Consider the following 25,322-nt stretch of genomic DNA (forward strand, 5'->3'; position numbering starts at 1 on the left):
TAGGAAAAATTACGAAAATCTCATTTTTTTAGTTATATAATGTAAAAAAAAATATTTTAATAAAATGAAACTTACTACCTTATTTCTCACAAACGAACAAAGGTATCAAATTGGAATTTATTGGCTATGTGCAAAGCGAGTAGCGGCGGACAATAACGACCGCAGCGCACAACACGGCAGAAATTGGAAACAAATGCGGATGTTTCAAACCCGGTTTTTATCATTATATTCATTTTACAGTAAAACTATTGAATAAATTGCACTTAAATAATGTCAACAACACTATTTTAATCTTTGGTTTTATTTATATTCGCAAAGAAAATTATAATGTTTACATGGTTATTATTTGACAGCTTCCGCAAATGTTGTAAACGCTACGCGTCGCCACCGTCGCGCACATAGCCAATACCAAATACCTAGGTCTATTGTCCCTTTAGGCAGTGAAAAAATCAAACTTCTAAGTTAACGCAATCAAAAGATACAGTAGTTATACCGACACCTTAGACGAATTTCCGTCACACGCTAGGGAATCAAAACCTACAAGGTACTTCCCGTGAACTCAGAATCTTGAAATTCGGCAAGAAGCACCGTTATATAGTACAGATAAAGGAAAAATTGCGAAAATGATAAATTTGAAGTAACATAAAATATTAAAATATTATCAAATCAAATCAAATATTTTCCTCATTTCAATGGGGAATTTAAACGACCAAGTTTGACGGATTTGAGAAAACATTTCTTTGTAGTAATAGAGTATACTCGCCGTTTATTTCCATTGTCATCAGGTCAGGATCTGATGATGGAAATCCTGAGAAATCGAGGGCAACTATCAGAAATTGTAGGCATGCATAGGATTAACAGATGTATGTCTGGTGATACTATCAAACAGTGAAGGTTTAGAGCTTACCTGATGATGGAGACGTGAGAAAGTCGAGAGAACTCCTCAACGGTATGTTTTAGTAACGTCGTGTAAAGTTTTTATTTTTAACTTTTGTGAAAAGTTCTCGTCAATACGAATAAAATAAGCCCAAACACGTGGTAGTTGCAACATACCGTTCAGGAGTTCCCTCGACTCTCTGTAGTCTCCATTATCAAATCAGTTAAAAACCTTCACTGTTTACCAGTACCCTCAAAATTACACTCACATGTCTGGTTTTGACTCGATGCGTGCCTACAATATTCAAGAGTTGCCCTCGATTTCTCAGGGTTTCCAGATCCTCATCAGATCCTGGTCATCCGAATTGACATCCTCCTTCTTTATGAAAAGTCTTTAACAATAAAAACTAGCATTGCAACCTGTACAATCCTCTGAAACTGCTTGTCTTTTATATTTTTCAAACGATCCTGGACATTCGTCTCCATGGAATTTTGATAAAATATTTATATTCAAAGAAACGTCATACCATTCTCCACGATTTAAAACTACTTTGATTCATGTCCGCCAGTTTTTACAAAATGGGTCAGATATGCCCAATGACCTTAATTAGCTATTTTCAATCAGATTTCTGAATGATGACTACAAAATGTTGTATATAAATAACTTTAATAAAATAACTTTTACAAGGTACTGGCCTACTATTTTAGTTATATTATAAAATAAAAAATATTAACTATTTTGGTCTCACAAAATAATCATAACTATGATTGTTCTAAACTGAACGGTTGGAGCGAGACTCACTTTTTATCTATACAGGATTTGTACGGAACCCTCGGTGCGCGAGTCCGACTCGCACTTGGCCGGTTTATTTAATAGCTTATGTAAATCGTTGTGTGAATTCATGTTTAAAATTTTCAGTTGCTCTGGCATTGAACAAGATTGGGATTTTTTCAGTCTGTTTCCGAAAGTCACATACATAAAAAATTACATCATACAGGTTAACTTTTTTGCACATTTTTATTCTGTAAGATTATTTGATTTTAAAGTGGTTTAACTAAAGGCAATAAAATCAAAGATTCCCATGAAATTACTATTTTTATTCATTATAATTTTCATTTTTCGACATAAAATGAACAGACAGTATACAAAGCATATGTACAATTTTATATAGTAGTTATTGACACTGTTCTAAGGCAAAAACACTATTTATTATTATTATAATATTACGAAACATATGCCCATGATCATTTTAAATAGAACTTCATTATTATTTACATATTTTGACTAGAATATATCATTGGCTAAAAGTGATTTTTTTAAGTTTTTAAGAAGAGGACAATTTTAAATCATAACCATAAATTTTAAAAATAAAAATTATTTAATTTGAAAATTAGTAATAATAAAGTTTTTTTTAAATAAAATAAACAAGAATTTAAAAAAAAATTAAAAACAATAATAATTTACTGGCCTAAAATAAAACTTATTTTACGATCATAGGCAAAAATGAGGTAAATAATACTTTTTCTGACACGAGCAGTAAAAAAATGGATTATTGTTTTTTTTCTACAATTAAATACATTCGCTAGGATTATAATTATTATTGGGTCATGATTTTACACGTTTACAATTTTATTTATTTTATTTCTATAAATGCATTTGATAACGGATTGCTTGTACTGGCTATAATAATGCTATTTTTCTTTTTTTTATAATTATATCAACTAATTTATTTCACTTTTGTCTTTCATTTTATTTTGCAATAACTTATGAAATACTAAACGATGTAATAAATTACAGATTATTTAAAGCGACTATACATTCATAATAATACGGGTAACTGTAAAATAATCTATTTCAAAATGCTTCAGTTTCGATTGGTAGTTTTTGTTTGAAACTCTGATATGTATGTACAGTGAGTATTAAAAATTATCAGTCGAAAATAATCGGAACACTTACCTATGCAGGAGTAACAATTTTTACTATCTTACCTATGTTTACTATACTTATTATTATTATTATAAGACAAAAAAAACTTAAGCATTTTCTTTAAAAAAAAAGAAAAAAAAACTGCATTTAACCGCTTTATACCAGATTTTTTTACGGAATATTACGGTAACTTGGAAAACTAGTTAATACCTAAACGGTTTAGGCCCGCATTTGTGATATTTCTATACAAATATTATTTTAATTGACTATTTCAAACGCTAGAAAACTTTAGCTGGGCTCAAGGCTGAAAGCTTTGCAGCGTAATCATTAAGTATGTGACCATGAGTGAGTTTCATCATAAAATAAACTTATTATTTGACTCGCTAATTTTATTTCCCAGTGTCACTAAATTATTTTCCCAGATAATCCTATTTAATCATAATAATACAATTTATTAAAAATCTAACATTAACCTAAAATTACCAACTCATTGTCACACACAATACTATCGTGGTTTTTAATTTAAACTTATAATTATACAATTATTATTACTTTATAATATAAATCTACAAACATTTAATTTACCACAATGTCTTCGACATTACTTGAAGCGATCTCTATTTAACTATACTAACATATTATCGTCTTTAAATATAACATTAATTATTATTAATATGAAGAGACTTTAATTCACCTTTATATACACGATCTAACAATTTATTGTCAGTTCTGAACGATCAAAGAAATTCAATTAAAAATACACCTAACACTATTTACATATTAAAGATTTGCTTTTATAAAGCTGAAATCGCTATACATTAAATACAAGTATTCTACACGATTTCTTGTCTATACATTGAAAGCTTTCAACAAAGTCATTAATATTGGTATTGTCTTATCATGTTTTCAATGAAAATTGTGCGTAGAACATTATGTCATGAGACACTCGGTCGGCTGTCGTGTTTACGCATTACGATGACCGATATACATGGACTAGGTGATATGGAAGTCCCCCCGGAGGAGTCTCGTGAAAGTCTTCTTGAACTGCTGGTTAGCCAACGCGTAGCAAAACGGATTGATCGGACTGTTCGCATAGCACAGAAAGTACGAGAACATGTACAAATGCTTATTGATACACGGCGGGTCCGTACAGAAACCCTCCACTAAAGCCAATATGTGGTACGGAGTCCAACAAACAACGAACGCACCCAATATAAATGAAATAGTTCTAAAAGCTTTCCTAGCTCTGTTCTCTGATTTGGATTTCTGCCGGCCGATGCTCGGAAACAGGCCGTCCCGCTTTGAACGTTTAACTTTTAATTTTTTTCCTATGTTTTTTACGAACTCTTTCTTAGAGTCGCCGCGGCCTGACCCAGTTACAACAGTACTTGATACATCACTATTCTCGACCGCTGGACTTATTGCGGGATTTAGTTTCAATGGCGACGTTTTCGCCTCAGCCGGCTTGGGAGGCTGGGGCTCATTGTTATTGGAAGACGACGATACTAGAGTAATAACAGGCTTGGAGCGCTCCCCTGTACTTAAACTCACCTCGGTATTCACTTTAATTGGAGGTGGTGGGGAGAAATTCGTTTTCGGCTGTGTTACTTGAGCCTCGGCGGTCGCTCGTATTAAAGCTGCCTGCAATAAAGACTTGTTAGTTTCGTTACCTGAATTTAATGTTGGTGGTGATGATGGTTCAGTCGCAGTTGGGAATGTTACGGAAGAAGGAGGACTCTCGTATGTAGGTGACGGTACGTTGACGGAGCTCTCATCCATGTACCTCAAGTCAGCACCATCCATACCCACGAGCATATCGTACGACGTACCGTCACCTTTGACAAGCCTAACTGTCCTAGTGCGTGATGATTCTGAATGAGATGGCGGACTTTCGGAAACTGGAGGACTACATCTAAATTCAGATGGGGGTGGAATAATTCTTTGAGCAATTGTTGTTGATACCTCTCTTTGTTCGGACGGTGTTGTTATACCCGATGATAGGGGAGACATAAGGCTAGCGGTAGACAGTGGCACATTTGGTACAGGTATATTGTCAGTACTCTGGGATGTATCAGGGTTATCGGTGTCCAGCAAACTCTTCTCTGATATTTGTGATAATGATGTCTTTGGCTTATCAGTTTCATGCTTCAATACTGGTGACTGTTTTAAATCAGTTTTGATCATCATTCCGCCATTTAAACGCATATTATTTAACAGTTGTATAGCACCTGTTTGCATCACTAAGTTTGCTACTGACGGCCGTTTCTTAACATTTGTTTGTGTAGTGCTTTCTTCATCCGAGTCAAAAGCTGGACTGCTTGACCTTTCTGCTTCTACCTGATCCTCCTTCTTATCATCAGATTCTGCTGTAGTGGAAGTACCAGTAGCAGTAGCACTACTTTTGTGCGCTGAAGATTTTTGACTAGAATTCGAGTCACTTGACCCACCAAGATTTAGCAATGGAGCAGCTAGCGATCCTTTTGAAGTGGAATCTTTTCGCATAGACTCTGACACTTTCATTTGATCTTCACTGGAAATAGTCGCTTTTGACAAAGCTGCCATTCCGGCTGCCCGCCCAGCCATTCCCGTCATCACACCGGCACTCAAAGCAACCATCGACTGCATTTTCCTTTGTTTAGCTTCACTTTTCTTCTGCATATCATACGCTGTCTTAAAAATCCCAGCATAAAGTACAATCAAAACAAACAGCGTCGTCCAATAATAGCCTATTATTAAAGCTGTATTAAATATCGGGTCCTTCAGAAACTGTACGGCACATTCGCCCTCTTGTAAGTCTCGGTACCCGACAAAATGTTCCCATCCAAATATTGTCGTAAAGAATAGTAAAGCTGGTATGATCCATGTTACGGTTACCATCCATATGACTCTATTTTTCGTTCGCCAGGCTCTATACCTCGCCGCAATTTTCACGCTGCAGAATCTATCTACAGTTATTAGGAGGACTGTGTATTGTGAGACGAGACACACTGTGTAGTCGACTGACAGCCAAAGGTCACACAGAAGGGGCCCTAAATGCCAGTAGCCTTTCAAAACGTAGTCCGTGTAGAATGGAAGCGACAGAGTACCTGAAGACAAAGGAAAATCATTTTCTACTTAATACTTTCGTCATTTATCAGAACACACTAAAATGTCGAAGGTCAAGCATCTCAGGTTCGGAATTACCCCTTTTAGTCAGAATTAATTTACCAAAAGCTGAAAACAATGTTTCAGTTAGAAGTTTCTGAGCGTAAACAGAAAATAATAAATCAAATAAATGTTTCATTTAAATTAGTTTCAAAACGGACAGCGTTTCCTTATTATGAGTTAGTCTATTTTCGAGGCCGGTCTATTTAGCGGGTTTTCAAACTTTTCCTTTTAATTTGGTATCTCTGTTGCGGCTATATTTATTTCATTTCATGTTTGAATGTTTTAGTTTCAAAAAGTTTACCTGACTAAATGGTAAGAAGAATATTTATAGCTGCCGCACATTGTAAACTTTTCGGTCGGCCTATAGTTTGATCGGGCTCATAAATCAGTAATAATCAGTATGGAGATGAAAGATAGTGAGCATGTTACAACAATCAGGTACTCGGAAGGTATCGAACCGACAAAAATAAACTGTCAGTCAGAATCCGGTTTCTTAATCAGTTTGTATCCTCACAAAATAATTTTCCATTCTCCATTTTTATATTTTGAGCTACCAGCATCTTCTCCAAACAAATAACGACTTATTCCTATGTAAATACAATTCCAAATGCAAATTCAATACTAGAGAATTGCATTCAAAGCACCATAACTTCAAGATAAACTTGAAGCTCTTATGAATAACTGAAAAGTACTCGAAGAAGAAACTTGATATGCGGATCTAATTCTTTCCTTAAAACCCGCATACTGCAGACTAAATAGTCGGCCGACAGTTGGCAGATTATCTTCTACAGATAATCTTGATTCCAATGAAAGTTTTCTAGCTTGGTCTGATACCGGTTGGCGGTTAAATACTTGATCTTTGCAATGTGCGTAAAACCTTACCATACTGATTTATGAGCCCAAAGTATCGGCCGACTAAAAGTTAGCAGTCTGCGGATACTCTTATCCTGACTTTTATGAATAGGCGGATAATGCAGTCTTCTCAGACCTATAATATTGTAAGGCTTTGAGAAATAAGGTTGTAGTAAATGTGTCGCAGTAGTTAGCTTAATAATGGCTTTGCCACTTCAGGCATAATGGGTTAAAAAGCAATTTATAAGTAGCAAAATATAGTAGTACATAAAGCAAGTAGGAGGTAGTGTATTAAGGCATGTTTTTTTATATGTTTAGGTCATTAGACAAATAATTTATCGAATATTTTAAAGCAGCTTAGCACACTAATTCTGGATTACTCATTATTTAAGTATTAAATATTTTCACATTGACCAACATAATTTTTGTTACACATTTTTATATATTTTTCTTATTTTGCACATACATAAAAATTCAATGAGCTGTGGAGATTGCCTCTACACTAAAATAAAATATTATGTTTACAAAAAAATTATTACCCAACACTGGGTTAAGCTTGCGGTCGTGCATAATCACTCTGTTTTCAGTGTGTCAAAATGTCTGCAATAAAAAGAAGAATAATAAAAAATCTTACCAATCAACAGATCAGTGGCCGCCAGAGACGCGATGAAGTAGTTGCTAGGCTGTCGTATAGTCCTATCGACCAAGAAGGCTAGTAGCACCAGAACGTTGCCGCTGACAGTCAGTAGGATGACAAGCACGAGGCACGTGGCAAAGATGGCCGCCAACCATAGAGGGAATGGCGGGAGAACGGGTTGCTGTACAGAAAAAAGGTTGGATAAAACTTTGTAAAATATTTTTGGTTTATTTGATGATGTGTTAGGAATGTTTTGAAAATAGAATGATTAACCTTTTGTATGTCGCTAATTATAAAACAATAGAAGTGCTATTATGTCTCGCGTATATCTGCGTTCCGACCTACAACCGGTTAAAACCGCTTTTTCGCACTGGCGACTTTTTATGTTATGCTCGGTTATTCCGAGCAATATGGGCAGTGACCAAATGCGAAAATACTCTAGTCTGTCTTTCATGCTTTTATACTTAACCTACAGAATTGTTTTCATGTTTGGTACCTATGCAAATGGTTTAGAGCTTGAGAAAGGACATTTTTTACTCGATTACGAGAAAAGCTGCTAATCTAATAGAGCTACTTTCTATAAATGATTTTGACATTGACTTTATTCTCCCGGGACGCTGGTAAAACCGCGGAAAACAGTCAGCAGTAATACCGTAATAAACACATAAGAAGCTTGCAACTTCGTCTGCGTCTGAAATTGGATCCATACACCGGGATAAAAATCATCCACCTTGATCCATAGCCGTGTTACCCAAAATCCGTGTGTTGTGATTGAGTAACAAACATACAAACTATGACGTTTATAGTACTAGTTGAATGATGGATGGATTGTGTAAATATCTTGATATGTATGTGAAGGTGAATGACGACGGTAGATTGATGTATGTAAGAAAAAAATATATGTTGCATACGAGAATTATAGTAATTTTTTAAGAGACATCTAAAAAAGGAAGAAGTTCTCAGTTTTGCATGTCTGGGTGTATGTTTATTCTTAAGTACCTATGTCCGAGGTGACTGCTTCAATTTTTGAAAATTTCATGCTGGAAGTCGGCAGCAAAATAAACTTTAAAACATCGACTTTTTGAGCGAATGTTAAAGTTTTACTTTTCAGTGTTTTTAGAAGACGAATTTTTTTTGTAAAAAATATACATAATTACAGATTTAATTAAATGTGCTTATCAACGGATAGTATTACCATTTAATTTATTTAATTAGTATTGAGCTCCTTATTACAAACGACTACTTGTTCGTAGAATTTCATCTCGTCTTATTGTTTATAAATACTTGTAACTTTGCGTTTAGCAATGTCTGAGCTCATAATGATTTTAATCAATGTAGTTTTCTGAATAATATATTTGAAGTCGATGGCACGATGACGTTTGGAATTAAAATATGTATAAAATATTTTAAACATGGTAACTTTTTATGCTTTTTAAACTCTGTATATTCTTTCGATTCAAATACTGTATAATAAAGTATTGTTGTTCTCATATTTCAAAAGTTTTGAAAGAAAGAATACATAACCATCGCCTACGATACCTCGCAAAAAACTTACACACAGACAATCTACAAATAGACCATCTACACAACACACACAGTATTAACAACACAAAATACACACAACACACGCAAACATTCCTACGGCCGTGACACAATACCGATGTCGATAAAATACAATAATTAAGTGTCTGCACCGTTAAACACAGTCGCACCTCTATTACCCCTCCTATTTTAAAAGGGGTAAGCAGAAATAGAAGACCTCTCTTTCAAGGTTCTTTTTAACTCCGTTGGATTGTTGAATGATTATGCGGTTTTGTAACGCATGTATTCACATGTGATAATGTAATGTGGGAATTATAATATGTAGGTACTAATATTACAAGGCTGAATAGTTTGTTTGATTTAACAAGTAAATCTTACTCTAGTCTTTCAGTGTTATTTACCCCATTTCTTGTAGAGGGAGGCTACATTCCACTTTTTATCCGGGTGCGCGTACAAGTTTTCACGGGACACGAGCGAAGCATAAGCATAACACGGGTAAAATAAACATAGTGGTGATTTTTTCATGATAAACTTACGTCACATGGCTTACATAGATTCAAGGACACATAGCAATAATTGCACAAAAATTTAGCAAGGTCTCTATCAAATAGAACTATTGAATTCAAGTACATTGTTAAGACTTACGCACAGACAACGTTATTCATTACCCCAAAGCCACAAACAGACTTTATCGGCAAAACTTTCCCAAAAAAAAAGATCAACTAAAATCAGTAATCCGCCATCACAATCCAGAAAGTTCTATCCCATGGTACGAAAGTCCATTGTTTGTCCCATTCAATAAAACACAATAAAGAACCCCATTCATTAACAGTTCTTATCTAGAAGCGCCAATATTGGTGCAATTAAAGTTACTGAATAGGCCAGAAGATTGGTAGCAGCTAATCCTTCTTTATCTAAAGGAGGCAGCGATATGGAAGAGTCGTCAAACTTACTCGTATATCTTTGGTTACTTAGCAAAGTTTAAATTAATTTTGCGGAGAACAGATTTGGTAGTGGTGTTTTGATTGTGTTTGTAGCTAAATAGTATTAGAATCCCAACTAATATTATAAATGTGAAAGTAACTCTGTCTGTCTGTCTGTCTGTTACGCTTTCACGTCTAAACCACGGAGCTAATTTCAATAAAATTTGGTACAGAGATAGAGTTGACCTTGAGGAAGAACATAGGATAGTTTTCATCCCGGACTTTTGAAGAATTCTCTTGGAAACGCGATATAACCGAACTCTACGCGAAGCCGCGGGCGGAAACTAGTTAAGTTTAACTAGTTTCCGCCCGCGGCTTCGCCCGCGTATATAGTTATATATGCAGCGATTGATCATTGAAAAGCTATCCTTTAGCTTCAGCTATCCTACAGACCAAACAGTCGGCTAACAGTTGGCGATATAGTTGTTTTTTTTTTTTCAAGAAAATCGTGAGTTCAATATTAGTTTGCTAGCAAGAACGCGCAATAAAATCCACTAGTGTGAAGTTTTCTTGTAATTTACGTGCTATTAATGCACTTTAGTTGGGGTAAAAAGGTCATTCATAAATGAAATTCAGTCTTTCCTATTTAAAGGCCAAATCTCTCCAGAATCTGTGTAGGTTTAAAAAGCTAGGTCAAACTTTGATTCAGCAAACAAAATAATATCCCTACTACTAGCAAGGCATGCTAATAAAAAAATGTGCTTTAAAAATGTTCTGCGAAAGAATTTTGCAGCGGTGTTTCATTTAGGTCCATTAGAATAATTTCAGCAATTTCCAACCTTGTTACTTGCGTACTAAAGTGCAAATTACAAAGACACGGTGTTTCAGTCTACCTGCAATAGAGGCGTGATTGAATGCAGGCTAATTGATATTAAATTGTCACTCAGTTGTTTGAGTGTTCCGTATAACATCGTTTAAGTGTTTGCTATTGTTAAATTAGAGTTTTAGAGGTCAACGTTGAATGGAAATCGATTTGGTTATATTGATTGGTTGGTTCTTGGAGTGCATTTGAATACTTCTTAGAATTGAGCTTGGACGAATAAAGCGTTTGATAAAATTAGATTGAAATAAAAAACAATACTTATGATAATAAATGTGCGTGGGCTGAATAATTGTTTTGTCTTAGTTTATATTTAAAAATATTAGCCGTTTTCCCGCGGTGGGAACTATGCCAGTGTCGGAATAAAATTTAGCCTTTGTTATTTAAGAAGACTGGTGCTTTCTAAAAGTTAAAGAATTTCTCAAATCAATTCAGTGATTTCGGAGCCTTTAGGGTACTAACAAACAAACAAAAAAATGTTTCCTTTTTACTAATATTAGTATATGTCAACGCCATCAATATATTCTTAGCTTTTGGTAGAAACATAATTTTTTGACCTAATTTCGATACGGTACCCTAAAAATCTCAGGTAAGTGCTATACACATTTACTAGTCTGAAGTTGGTAACGAAACAACAAACTTCGATCATTAGTGGCTTGCACTAGTTTCATATCGCTAAAATACTTGTACAACCCACTTCGGTACCTGTAATATTCCTTCAGTTTTATAGAAGAACGGTTTATAATAATTATTATTAAAATAGCTTTATTAGAAACTAGCTTCTGCCCACGGTTTCACACGCGTCCCATAGCCGGATAGTGACAAAAACTATCCTATGTCCTTCTCCCGGATCTAAGCTACTTACACTGTAGTTGTCAGCTTAAACGGTTAAGCAATTTTTGAATTCTGACCTGAACCTAAAGATAAAGTCAGGCAAATCGCTCTAGAACGCAGTGTATAGAGGAATACGTTATCTATAATAATATATATAAAAATGAAACCCGCTTTCCGTTGTCTCGACATAACATGAAAACGGTTTGACCGATTTGGCTTAAAAAATTACCGATTTCTAGTTTATTTTTGAGGGACGAGGAGCACTGTCTCGAGGAGGTATTACGTAAAAATAACCTCTACATAGTATGTAAAATTAAATAGAATGAGATAATAAAGGTGAGAGGACTTAAAAAAATATTATGCACATAGAAATAAAATACGATGTACCCCAAATAAAAATAGCAGAAGATACTCACCAAACCACCATTAACAGTGAGAAGGTTTTCAAAGGTGTTGTTAAAGTAGTATATATCTGTGTAGTTCGTGCCGTTGGCTATCAGGTACTCTCCGTGGCACTCCTGATACCCCCCACTGGGGGTGAGGCAAGTCCTCTGTCTCATCTTCTGTAGTTTCCTGTGGACAAAGTTGGATTTAAGTACTTTTGCTGAAGAATTTGAGGGAATGTATCGGGAGACCTGTTACGTAGAGTCGGTTTGACCCATCGTAAGCTATTGATTAGCTTGTGCTATGGGTACCCACCCAGATTACCTAAACATGCTCATCACACAAATGTGGCCCGTACTGGGAATCGAACCCGGGATAATTAGTTCGGCAGTCCAGCATAATGAAAATTGCACCAGTATTAAATATATGGGAAAATCAGTCCTTTTACTAAATAAAATACCATAAAAATACACAATTATATTTCCAAAAGAACAAAATTCAATGAAACAGTGTTCAATCAATTCACGTGTTTTTGTAAAAAACTTTTCTGTCTCTACTGTTGAATGTTTTTATCAATCAGCGCGTAAACCAATTTCGCGAAAATGTGAATAAATAAACGTGAAAACTGTTTTTTGGTGAGCAATTGAATACACAATGGGAGGCTGGGAAGTTTCGTGTCTTATTGATATTCTACGAGGTAGATCCTTACAGAATTTTGAGGAAGCAATAGTCTATGTATATTAGACTAAACAAATGATTTTAAAAATGTATTTGCTTAAATGTAGGATAGAATATACAAGCCCTGTGATGATTTTCTCTAATAACTAATGACACTTCTCAAATCGAAACTCGTTACAAATCAGAACATAAAGAAAAAATAACAAAGGCCCCAGAACACGCCCTTGAGAGATCCCATAGCAAACATTTCCAAAAATAGAAGCAATGAAGTACTGCAATCAAGAAAACGCAATCTCCACAAATCGAGTAATATCGTCGCCCGGATAAATGTCTTACGTTCTATAAAATTGTAGACTCATCAGCTTTTGGCAACAAACCTCGGTAATAAAGCTGAGAAACCTCTTCAAAGGGTCTATAATTTACCCACAAGACATTGTTACCCTAGTCATTTTTATGCGCGTTAGGGTGCCCATAAAAATGTGGTTCTGAGGATAATAAAGATGTCTTTTTAAGGACTTGTGGAAGTGTGGCACATATATTGGTGGGTCACAGGAAAGGATCTAGTCATAATATGTGTATAAAAGTGGCAAGAAATATAGTAGATATTCTAGCTTTTCCCGGATCTACCGACATGCTGAGGGAAGTATTTCCTGCGCCAGCATAAAAAGTAGCCTATTTCGTTTCTTAGGTCATAGTATATCTGTATGCACATTCAAATCGGTTCAGTAGATAGACGGAATTACCTTCTTTATCATTTATAAATAATAAATATTAGATAGGATAACCCTTCTCATACTGAGATAAAATATTTCTGCCTGATGCTTAGTTCCAAAGAAGCAAAAAGCATTCCATTTGTCTACCACAAAATTCAAAGTCTCACAAACGTGCATATTATTTGCGCAAATCTTTTCAGTACCTAGTTCTTTTTCAGTTTTTCAGTAAAAGTCCATTAAGCTCTAGAGATTATACCGTGATTTCAAAACGAAAAACAAAAGTACTGTCTGTCTGGTTTTATCTATGAAGTAAAGAAATTCTTTATTTTTATTTTCATTAATTTCAACTTTCAGATGTTCCTAAATCAACTGGAAAAGTGCTCAAAAATAATTGCGTTGTGTTTCTTTTTCCTTTATTATTTTTCCGCGTTCCTGTTACTAAAATAAACTCGGGTTTTTTATCTGAATCTGTATAATTTTTGGGTCAAAAGCTGTCGACCTTCGTAAAGAGTTGCCTGAGGGTTTCTTTCACCTGCCTCGTGGATGGTTGCGTGATGCCCAGCACGTTGAGCGACAACGTGAACGATTAGAGTATTTTAAGTGCCGGTATTAGTAAACAAATCTGATTTTATTTGGATAAACATATGTATAATGAGCTGTTTTGTACAGCGAATTATTTGTTTTAGACGTTATGGAACGTGGTTTAACAAAAACAATTCATTATGTAATTTTACCTAATAACATCGATTAGGAGCGAAATAATTAGGGAGCTCAGATAGATTTAGAAATTCCTCAAACAAATCCAGTTATAATCCTCCTCACAGGAGTTTTTTTACAAAAGTATTTCTTCAATACATATATGGACATCATAATATATGAACACCACTATTTTGAGATCCTTTAATTATATGTGAAAGTGAATAAAAAGACATTTAGTACATAATAGAAACAAATCCAACTGAACTTATCCAACTGAACTTAAGACCATTGCACCAAACAATGTAACTTCCTAATTTACATGAATATAAAATGGTGACGTGTAAGAAGTATCTACTTCTTCAAGACCCACTATACTACTATTTAATTCATATTAAGCAGAATTTAGTGCAACACGCCCGCTGGAGGTCGTAAAATCAAGTATTCTGAGACTCTCTAACGGGCTATAGAAGGAATGCTTACTAGTTTTTATGGGAGTAAGCAAGTTTTATTTTTATGGCTAGTTGCTTCAATATTTATGTTAAGTAAATTATGTACCTTAAAAGTTTTCTTCTTCGCATATTTTGATATTATTTTTTGCTAAATAAATAAACGTAGTTATTAGAATCAGATAACAAATTGGAATTATTTTGTTCATAATCCTCCTGCCTCAACATTTTCCTTTCCCTATCCCAATACTTTTATTTGGGTCAGCGCAGCATGTTTTCTTCTTCTATACATTTTCATCTGCCGTCTTTAAATATTTGGTATAGGAATTTTTTTCTTTCAATACAATGCGAAGTTATCGTCAGGCACCAAAGAAATTGAACTATAGAAATTACAAGAGTATCTTAATAACATTCCTCATAGAATTTAATTTACATTCTTTTGTTTTCTTCGTAAAGAAATAAAATTGCTTATTACAGTGTACAATTTGGCACGTGTACTGCCAGCCGCGTGAAGATTGCATGAGCACGCTTCGATCAGAACCCGGGCCTTTCGGCTATCCTGAATGTTGCACGTGACTAAACAGAACACAATTGCTCTGTTGTTATCCAAATTGAAACTTTATTGTGTAGTCTTTAAATTACATTTTCGATTGATGGGTAGAGGTCGGTTTTTTATCGAGGATTGGTCGAGTATATTGTAATAAGCGTTTTTTTGCGAGATCTGAGTTAAAGATGGGTATCATAAAGATCGTGTAAGCAAAAATGTATTTATGAATTAATCTACTTATAAAGTAGGCTACAAATGAATGATCCCTATAAATCCAATACCACTCTATTAGAATCAATACATTCAGGAGTCACTCACACTTACGCCTAGGGGCACATGAAGCTACCTCATTTAAAGTCAGAAATCTTTGAACATCACAATAAAAGCCAATAACTGGAGATCCAAAACACACGGAAAATACATAGAATATTTGGGAACAAGGAACCTAGATTCTGTGGTTTGAATTCATCTTTTGGACCACCCGATATAGGTCACAAATCATCAAGACATATGTACATACCATTGCGTTATGAAACTGGTACCGATGGTATAAATAGGCGTGGACCGGTTCACATCGAGGCTGGTCTCCAATTCATCCTGGTTGAAGGCTGCCGAACTATAGTGCTATATTACTCGTTATTAGGGCCCAGATATACATACCATGGGACTGCGGGATTGTTCGAAAGAGTTACCGCGGCCCTGGTACATAAAAGACCTACAACGGAACACGACGGTTTTTAGTCAGTAAAAGTCTGACACTCCCTCACCGCTGCTAACCTATAGCGGGAGGGTTCATTTAATGATTTTTGCTACCAATAAAAAAAAAGATATACATACCATTGCGTTATGAAACTGGTACCGATGGTGTAAATAGGCGTGGACCGGTTCACATCGAGGCTGGTCTCCGTAGAATTCATCCTGGTTGAAGGCTGGTATTATTGTCTCTGTTGTGGATCCGCTACCGGACCTCAGCGCGTCTGCAACAAAACTGTACGTGAAATTTGAGATGATGAGGTGCTGTGAATTCATTTTTGTTAGAGTATTTTAGGATTATGGTTTTTCACATAAATATGTAGGTATTTAGTGTATAGTTAAAATGCTACAAAATGCCAAAAACTTATTACCTACTTAATTAAAATTACTTAAATGTGTAACGAGTCGTACATATCCTTAAAACGCGGCCTAATAATTTGCGAGACTGATTTTATTGTACGATTATTTTGTTTTCGAAAGTTCTCAGGTTCGTTTGACTAGGGAAAATTTATAAAAGAAGAACTTTATTTCCGACTACTGAATAATTATATTAATTTAACGTAAATATTTACGTTATCTTCTCTTTCAAAGATTACAAAACAAGTTCACCTATTCGCACCCTTGACATGCAAAATAAAGGCGCGAACACAACATAGTCTGCATGTATTGAAAAGCTATTATGTACCTCGCTCACTGTCGTTCTATACAAATCTCACCGTTTTAGATAAGGAAAGTGCCAAACGGGGAACGGTTGTCGTCCGGCCGCCGTGACGGCCCGGAACGGCGGCGTCGTCCATGCGATCACGGCTTTATTTCATCTGTGAAGGAAACGCTTGAGGTTGATCATTCGAGTGTAAATGTAGGTAGAAATGTTTGCGATATCTGGACGTTTTATTTTGAATTTTATGGGTGGATGCTCGGTATTTTGCTTGGGAGTATTACCTGCAAAAATGTTTGCAGTGAAATTTTTTTGTAGACGCTGAATTTTATGTAAGTTTACCATAGTTTTCCACTTGTCTATGCCGTCAAAAACAAAATATAAAAAGTACCTATATAACAAAACAGTTTTCCCTACATAAACAAAAACCAATATTTTACTTCTTTCATGTGGTAAATTGACTGGCCTAAAATATTCGCGTCATACGTTCTAAAAGTGGTAACTTGTATAAACATGTTTAACCTTCTTTTGTTATCGCTATTTGTATTGCGCGCCCTTCCTTGTGAAGTAAATAGGTATCGATATAGCGTCAATGTTTCGCAATGTAGGTATCGATTTAATGTTTGTTCGAATATGAATAATCGTGTTGTTTGTTGCATGGCTATATAACCGACTATTATGTACCTATACAATTATACAACAATACAGCACGTATCATACATATCAAGGACTAACTGTTCCCTGCGGCTAGGGCTGCTATCCGTCCGGGTTTCCCCGGATTTGTCCTCGTTTGGAGGCCGTCCGGGGGACGTCCGGGCGGGGTTTCAAGAAGTGTCCGGGGAAAACCCGGACATTTTTCTTACGAGCTGTATTACAATCGATACACAGACTGCAGCAGTCGAAGTGTCCCAAAACTCAAAAATTTTCGCGCTCGCTTCGCTCGCGGCTTCCTTTCTTGACACTATCTTTCTTTACGTTTAGCTACTTTAATATCCCAATATTCAAAAAATGTTGCGCTCGCTTCGCTGGCGGCTTCTTCACTTTGCGGGTTTTTTTTATTATACAAGTTTAGGTGCTTTAGTGACCAAAAACTCAAAAATTTTCGGCGACTTCACTTTACGGTTGTTTGTATTTTTCAACATTTTTTTGTCTAACCTATCAAAAAGGTAGCGCCGTTTTAAGTCCTATTACTAACAAGAAGCTAACTCCTAGTCTCCATATGAGCTTTCTTATTTATGACCTTCGAAATATTAAGTCATAATCTTGCAATACTAGGTACCTACTACTTGAGCTAGATATGGCCCTGACGTTCCATGTAAGGAAGCACCTCATTGAATTTAAGTATATAATAGTAGTAATAGTAATATTAAAAACTAGGTCTTGTTTTGTTAAAAAAAATCGGACTTGTCCGGGGTAAAAATGCGATTTACGCCTTTCCGGGTTTTTTTAATATTGGTCCGGGTTTGGCGAAATTCGAAATGGCAGCCCTACCTGCGGCTTACTCGCTTACTGTGAAAATTATTTTATAGAGTACCACTCGGAGATAGTGTTGCTCCCCAACACTGAAAGAATTTTTCTCTGTTTGCAAACAAAGAAAAAGCTTTGCTCTTCATTACCTATATTAGTAAAGAGTAAAGAATAGTTATCACTAGGTAGCAGTTTCACTAGCATCTCCAGCAGCGACATACTTTCATCATCTGGGTGGAAAGACGGACCAACAGGGTTACTTTGGCTTTGGTAATATTATATGGCTCGCGGAGTAGTTCACTCGCGACGCGGGTGGACCCGCAAGAATAGCTAGTCTACCACAATATCGGACGATTAAACAAAACATAATGTACCCCACGACCTACATAACAATATATCTAGCGATAGTTCTTGAGATAGTCTATTTCCATTCGAGTAGGCTACCCAGTGAACCAGACGGCAGCCTCAGATATTTATGTACGCATCGCTTCTAATATATTTACGTTAAGCTGTAGATAAGCCGTGTAAATCCGATACAGTTTGTACTTAGGTACTTGAATTATTGGTGGAATATTCTAGAATTATATTTCAATTGATTGAGCTCCTTATCTCTTAATCAGTCAGTTAAACTATTACCTGTTATTTATATATTACCTAACTACGTTTGAAACTATCTTGCTAAGGTTTTATTTTATACCTATATCAAAAAATCACCTTCACAAAGTTTAGCATGAAGTATGTGAAGCCGACAATCGGTCTCGACGCCATCGTCTTAATAGAATTTCAGGTCAACACTATAGCAGACATAAGAGACCATATTCCTGACAATTCTGTGCTAACAAATACAGCAAAGCCATCTTCAATACATACACACAAAATTTAATAGAACATTATCTCAAATCCGATGTAAAATTTACACACCGTTGTTACCTGACCTAAAAATACCGCCTAATAATGCTACACCCCATATATTGTTTTACCCTACGCAGTAAAATGTGTACCCGAGCGAAGCATGTCGAAATAAAAGGGTTCTGAAGGTCATCTGGTAGCTCTGCATTAACTATTATATGCGCCCCGATGGATTTTATGAGAATATTTTAGGTAATTGACCTTTATGGAGGTAAATATTTTGAAAATCTAGATCGTAAGCTGTGTTTTGTAAAACAGTTATGAGCAATAAATAATTGTGGCATTTTGGGAATGCCCTGATTTTACCTGAAACCTTTAGCTGTCGATACTATACACAGTATACATACATACATAGCTTTATTTCTTGTATGTAAAACAGATCGAGAAATCGATCCAGAACTGCATCTGGCTACAATTAGACACTAACCATAAGGTAACGGTTAAAAGGAAGATAAATATGAGGTAAATAAAAATCAATGATACCAGGAGCTGTACAAAGATAAACAGCGAATAGAGACTGCAATAAAAACGCCTGTAGTTATCACAAAAATGCAAAAGCGTAAAAGGCAACTAATTATTTACTTATTTGTAATACTTTGTTTTATATCAAGCTTACAGCTTTCTTTGTATACAAGAAATAAAAACAACGCAACAGAGTGATTAATAAAATTAAAAAGACTATAAAATCACATTGAATTTTATATTGCAAGTGAATAAAAAGCAAGAAGATACACAAGTACTAATTAACTGTAATAAAAATACAGCACAAGAATAAGGTGAAATAAAACAAAGTAAAAGCTAGAATACCTGACATGCCATTACAATAGAAAATCAAAGTATTCACAACTATCTACGCGAACAGGAGTCTAGATAGCGAAGAATAGTCTTATTCAACTGCTCGAGTGTCTGACAGCTTGGCCTCATTAGCAAATCCTTACTAATATTATAAACTAGCTTCCGAGAGCGACTTCACTTGCGTCACTGAACATGAAAAAAAAATACTTGTAACCTTCCTAAATAAATGGGCTATCTAACACTGAAAGATTTTTCAAATAGAACCAGAATCTCGCGTTAAAACGTGTTGAAGCAAAGCACATTTCCGATTTATACAATTTTGTATATATGTATTTGCGAAAGTAGCTATATGTCTGTCTGTCGCGCTTTCACGCCAAAAGTTATACACCGACATAATTGATGTTACCTACACAGAAAATCTTTAACATAAGAAAATACATAGCCTACTTTCTTTAGAATGTAGACAACCATACCCTCGAAACGCGAGTCTAACCGCGAGAAACATTAAGTTAAAACAAATCATTAAAACCCAGCTTCATTAAACTTAATGAAGCTACCTGAACGAAAAATCTGTGAAATGGCAATGATTCTGAAATATTAATTATCCCTTAGAGATTCTTTGATAAATTATTGACAATAGGAGAGGACAGTAGAGCTGTGAATTCCGTAAAACGGAATTTAATATTGAAGTCCCAATTACGGCCTCACAATTTTTGTTGGTGATTAATGGTTGAGAGTTTAGAGAAGTTGTGGTTTAGCCTTTGAATGTTTATAGCTTTGTTTGAAAATGTTGATGTTATTTATTGTCCAGTTGGTAAAAATATATAAAAAAGTACGGCTTTTTGGTATATTTCAAAATAATGGACCGCCACTTTTAATTATTTTTTTTAATTCGCCACCACTAAAACGTACGTGGAAAGGACCTCAAAGATAGTTAAAGAATACTGTCAGTCACAGTGTGCTATTTTACATCAGGATACACCTTAACGTAAGTAACAGCCACCTAACAAAATAAAATTAAAGACTATGTAAATCGAAATGCAAAAATCGCACCTCATTCCAAACTTTTCAATTCCAAATTCCATTCTTTCAATTGTATTCTCTCAGTCACGTTTGGCTTTCGTAGCACTTGCAAAATCAATTGCCTGAAATTGCATTTTGTAAACCTCTAAAGATTAGAGTAAGCGCACACTACAAACTTTTAGTCGACCGATCGTTGTTTTGGGCTCAGACATCAGTATGAAGATGAATGGAAGTACACACGTAATAACGATGCGGTATTTGTCCGGTATCAGATCGACTAAAAATATATGATTCAATTCAGGAATTTCTACAATAAGACAATTTTCCTATCACTGGGCCAACAGTCGGACGATTGTTTAGTTTGCAATATGCGCGTAAGCTTAATCTAATACCTAGAATGTTGTGGAATATAAGCCGATGTCAGTAAGTGCATCGTTTGGGATAACTTAGACATTTGCAAGCGTTCAGCGCAGTATCAATGTGGCTGACCTACATCGGCTAAAATTGATTTTAATATGACGATTTGGGTATGAAGATTCTTGGATAAACTCTGTATGTTCAATAAAAGTAGATATATTTATTTGTATGAAGGGATTTTGAGAGTAATGTATAATCCCTGAAATGAATCTGGTTTTTGTTTTGATAGATCCCCTGTTGCTTCAGTTTATTAACGTTCTAAAATAAGGAGATTCTTGATTCGGGTACTTTTACTTTTTATGCAATGCGACTGCGTTAATATGCGGATTTTCTTTTTTGGAAGAAAGATGTTCCAAAATTACGGGTCACTCATAGTTTTACATCATCTCACAAATTAAATTATTTCAAGTTACATCGTCTGTCATACAACCTATTCACCTTCGGTCGTCCAAATTCATACGTACAGCAGCTTACCAAAATTCTAATTCTCTCTGTATTTAGTATGCAGCAACACCTACTTATAATAAGATAACTATCATCATCACAACAGCAGCCTACGCCGTAAATAGGTCATATTAATTTCCCATACACCTAATTAATATAAGATTAATCCCGATACATATCGAGTGGATTTCGGCGCGGTTTTCATCATCGTTGCGAACGTGATCCAAGGAGGTCCGATTGCATTAATGTAGCATATGGCTGGTTAAAATATAGTTATTGTTTGAGTATTCGAATATAATTATCGAAATTATTTAATTAAAAGCACCATCATCATCTGCCTAGCCTTTTGCCAATAATGATGGGGCCGGCTTTCTATCTAAACAGATGCAGCTGAGTACCTACCAGACTGCCTATCTGACTTCCCTAACCCAATTACCCAGGCAAACCAATACCCCTAGGTAAGACTCGTTGTCAGACTTACTGGCTTCTGACTACCCGTAACGACCGACGAAGATGTTCAAATGACAGCCGCGATCTACCAATTTTTCGTACCTTCCGAAACACAGTCATCAAAAGTCATCGACTCATCATGACAGCTGGTCACCCATTCATGTACCGATCACGCGAAGTGTTGCTTAACCTTTAAATAATGGATCGATCAGTGCAGCTGTTAATTAGCCACGAGCCCCTCAATTTCAATTACTTATTAAAGGATGATGGGTAAAATTGGCCGGTATATTCAATAAAAACCATTCGCATATCAAATGATAGCTCATACCCTAAGCTTCATTTTTTGTTATGGGCACAACCTTGTAAACCACCGGAGAACGAAGATATGACACTTGATAGCATAGGACAGCCCATGGACTTGAACCACTTCATTTTGTATGGGGGGGCTGTTAAGTGCATTATATTATTGTCAATATCAGCCAGGACGTGTCACAGAAGGTGTCTGTGCCCATATTTTCCAAGTTTATTGAAAAAAAAAAAGATTATTTAGCAAGTAGTATTTACAACGTATGGTGTACGTATTTCGCCGTTCTGGTGAGTCTAACCGACATAACCAATGAAAATCAATTGCATATCAAATGATAGCTTATACCCTAAGCTTCATTTTTTGTTATGGGCACAACCTTGTAAACCACCGGAGAACGAAGATATGACACTTGATAGCATAGGACAGCCTAAGGACTTCAACCACTTCATTCTGTATGGGAGCGATGTTTAAGTGCATTATATTATTGTCCATATTAGTCAGAACATATCACACAAGGTGTCTGTGCCCATATTTTCCAAGCTTATAAAAAAAAAAATATTTAACAGGTAGTATTTACATCGTATGGTGTACGTATTCCGCCATTCCGGTGAGTCTAACCGGTATATCCAATAAAAACCATTCGCATATCAAATGATAGCTTATACCCTAAGCTTCATTTTTTGTTATGGGCACAACCTTGTAAACCACCGGAGAACGAAGATATGACACTTGATAGGATAGGATAGCCCATGGACTTGAACCATTTCATTTTGTATGGGGGGGCTGTTAAGTGCATTATTATTGTCAATAACTGTCAGAACAGGTCACAGAAGGTGTCTGTGCCCATATTTTCCGAGTTTATTTAAAAAAAAAATATTTAGCAGGTAGTATTTACAACGTATGGTTTACGTATTCCGCCGTTCCGGTGAGTCTAACCCTTATATCCAATAAAAACCATTTGCACATTAAATGATAGCTTATGTCATAAGCTTCATTTTTTATTATGGGCAAAATATTGTAAACCACCGGAGAACGAAGATATGACACTTGATAGGATAGGACAGCCCATGGACTTGAACCACTTCATTTTGTATGGGGGGGCTGTTAAGTGCATTATATTATTGTCAATATCAGCCAGGACGTGTCACAGAAGGTGCATGTGCCATATAAAAAAAAAACAGTTGGTGTAACTATTCCGCTGTTCCAGTGACTTTAACCGGCATAGCCAATAATATCCATTTGCACATGAAATGATAGCTTATACCCTAAACTTCAATTTTTGTTATGGGTGGAACATTGTTAACCACTGGGGAAAAAAGATATCAGTCCTGTAAGCCTACGACTGCCTAGTGAATTAAACTACTTTGGCACGTATGGTATATAAGGAAAACCTATCTTTTTATTATAAATAACGTAGCTTTTCCACCACTGAATGATTTTTCAAATCAGTTCAGTCAAGTTCAGAGCCCATTTAATGCAAATACTTGTCGTGAGTACTTGCACAGACATCATCTAATGGCCAGGATAATACATCTTGCTTTGAAATATAATCCTGTGGAATTAGAGATGTGCTGGCATCAATCTATCATCACCAATGAGGCCGCTGCCTCGAATTTTGCGGGCAGCGGGGCGGCAGCGGCGGCGGCGCGGGCGGTCCGTTTGACTGGAGCTCACCGCTCGTTGCCCGCTCCCCGCGCCGCTGTATTCGAGGGCCGGTCCATTTGATTATACGCGTTTGATCCTGCCGCTCCCGCGCCGCCGCCCCGCTGCCCGCAAAATTCGAGGCAGCGGCCTGACTGTCGACTGTCCTGGCTAACAAGCCTGATGTGCCATATGATGTGAAATCTGACAAACAACTTAAATAACTTTATTCTACTGATTAAACCGGACTTGACCACCCGTTTGGAAACTATTTGTGCATCACTACATAGTATAAGACTAAGTCGCTTTTTCAGTCCTTATATCCTTACGTCCCTATGAAAGCTTAACTCTTCCAAACTACGCAACAGATTTTGATGCAGTTTTTTAATATATTATTATATTCAAAGATAGAGTGATTGAAGAGGAAGGTTTGTATGTGTAATAACATTCGTTAAATAGTGAATAAATACTGTTTTCCCGTGCGAAGCTGGGGTGGGTCGCTACTTTTGTAATAATTCGACTACCCAGGGCCGACTATCCTGGTGCCGCAGAACGAGGATATATTATCTCCAACAATGGAAATAATATACGGTGGTAGAAGTAAAAGTTTTTATGTTATGTTTTGCTATTAAAACAATTATGCCTAGTTAAGACCGATTTTAATTGATAGTCTACCCTAGGCTTATTTAAATAAGTGATGAGTTGACGAAAATACATCATACAATGATTTTTCCTACTATGGATTTTATTTTAACAAAAAAAAAATGGTGCAAAAAGTATAAAACTTTTGTACCCGACTGTACTTATTTCCGGTAGATTCTTGACATGAACTGTTTTATTTCAGTAACTTTAGGGTTTAAGCAATAATCTAATATACATTAGAACTTTATTGGTTATCAGGCCAGGGTTCATACAAAATTGCCCATCATCCTTTGTATTTGTACTTAGGTACTTATATTATGCCTTAATAGAATATTATGAAGAGGGGAGCTCAATTTGTAAACGAAGCCAAGTTTGTAGAGGAAATTATATGTAAGATTCAGTCTGAGACAACGCAGTAATTAGTGTACAAACATTAATAACAACAAAAAGAAATACTCAGGTAAGTAAATCAAATATGAACGCGCGTAGAAATACAAATACAAAAAAAAACTGATACTAAAGATTTTTTACTTTTAACCAAATGGAAGGCAGCACTCACAAAAATTACATTAAGTACATTGATTTAAAAAAGAACCGCCGAAGTGAGTTGAAATGTTAAACCTTAATGTGAAATGTTAATTCGGAAACTTTACGAATTTTGGGCGAAGAATCATTTTAATTTAATTAAGTAATTACGGTTCTCGGTAGAATTTACCTGAAATACTAGAAGG

At 35.7% G+C, this 25,322-nt stretch overlaps 1 protein-coding gene across 2 annotated transcripts in view; it reads right to left on the reverse strand.

The window, feature by feature from the left end:
* Positions 1-2,336: 2,336 nt before the first annotated feature.
* Positions 2,337-25,322, reverse strand: part of LOC110380854 (muscarinic acetylcholine receptor M2) — a 40,564-nt gene continuing 17,578 nt past the window's right edge. The window contains exons 2-7 of one of the 2 annotated variants that reach the window (XM_021340984.3): positions 16,555-16,656; positions 15,923-16,062; positions 12,035-12,191; positions 7,437-7,620; positions 4,766-5,889; positions 2,337-4,444 (exon numbers count right to left, since the gene is read on the reverse strand). In XM_021340984.3, coding sequence (XP_021196659.3) covers positions 3,797-4,444; positions 4,766-5,889; positions 7,437-7,620; positions 12,035-12,191; positions 15,923-16,002 — 2,193 coding nt within the window. In that variant the 5' untranslated portion in view covers positions 16,003-16,062; positions 16,555-16,656 and the 3' untranslated portion in view covers positions 2,337-3,796. Of the gene's footprint in view, positions 5,890-7,436; positions 7,621-12,034; positions 12,192-15,922; positions 16,063-16,554; positions 16,657-25,322 lie in introns of both variants that reach the window. The other variant, XM_021340983.3, reaches the window with a different exon arrangement.

The sequence above is a fragment of the Helicoverpa armigera genome, chromosome 12 (genome assembly GCF_030705265.1).
Source record: "Helicoverpa armigera isolate CAAS_96S chromosome 12, ASM3070526v1, whole genome shotgun sequence".
NCBI lineage: Eukaryota > Metazoa > Arthropoda > Insecta > Lepidoptera > Noctuidae > Helicoverpa > Helicoverpa armigera.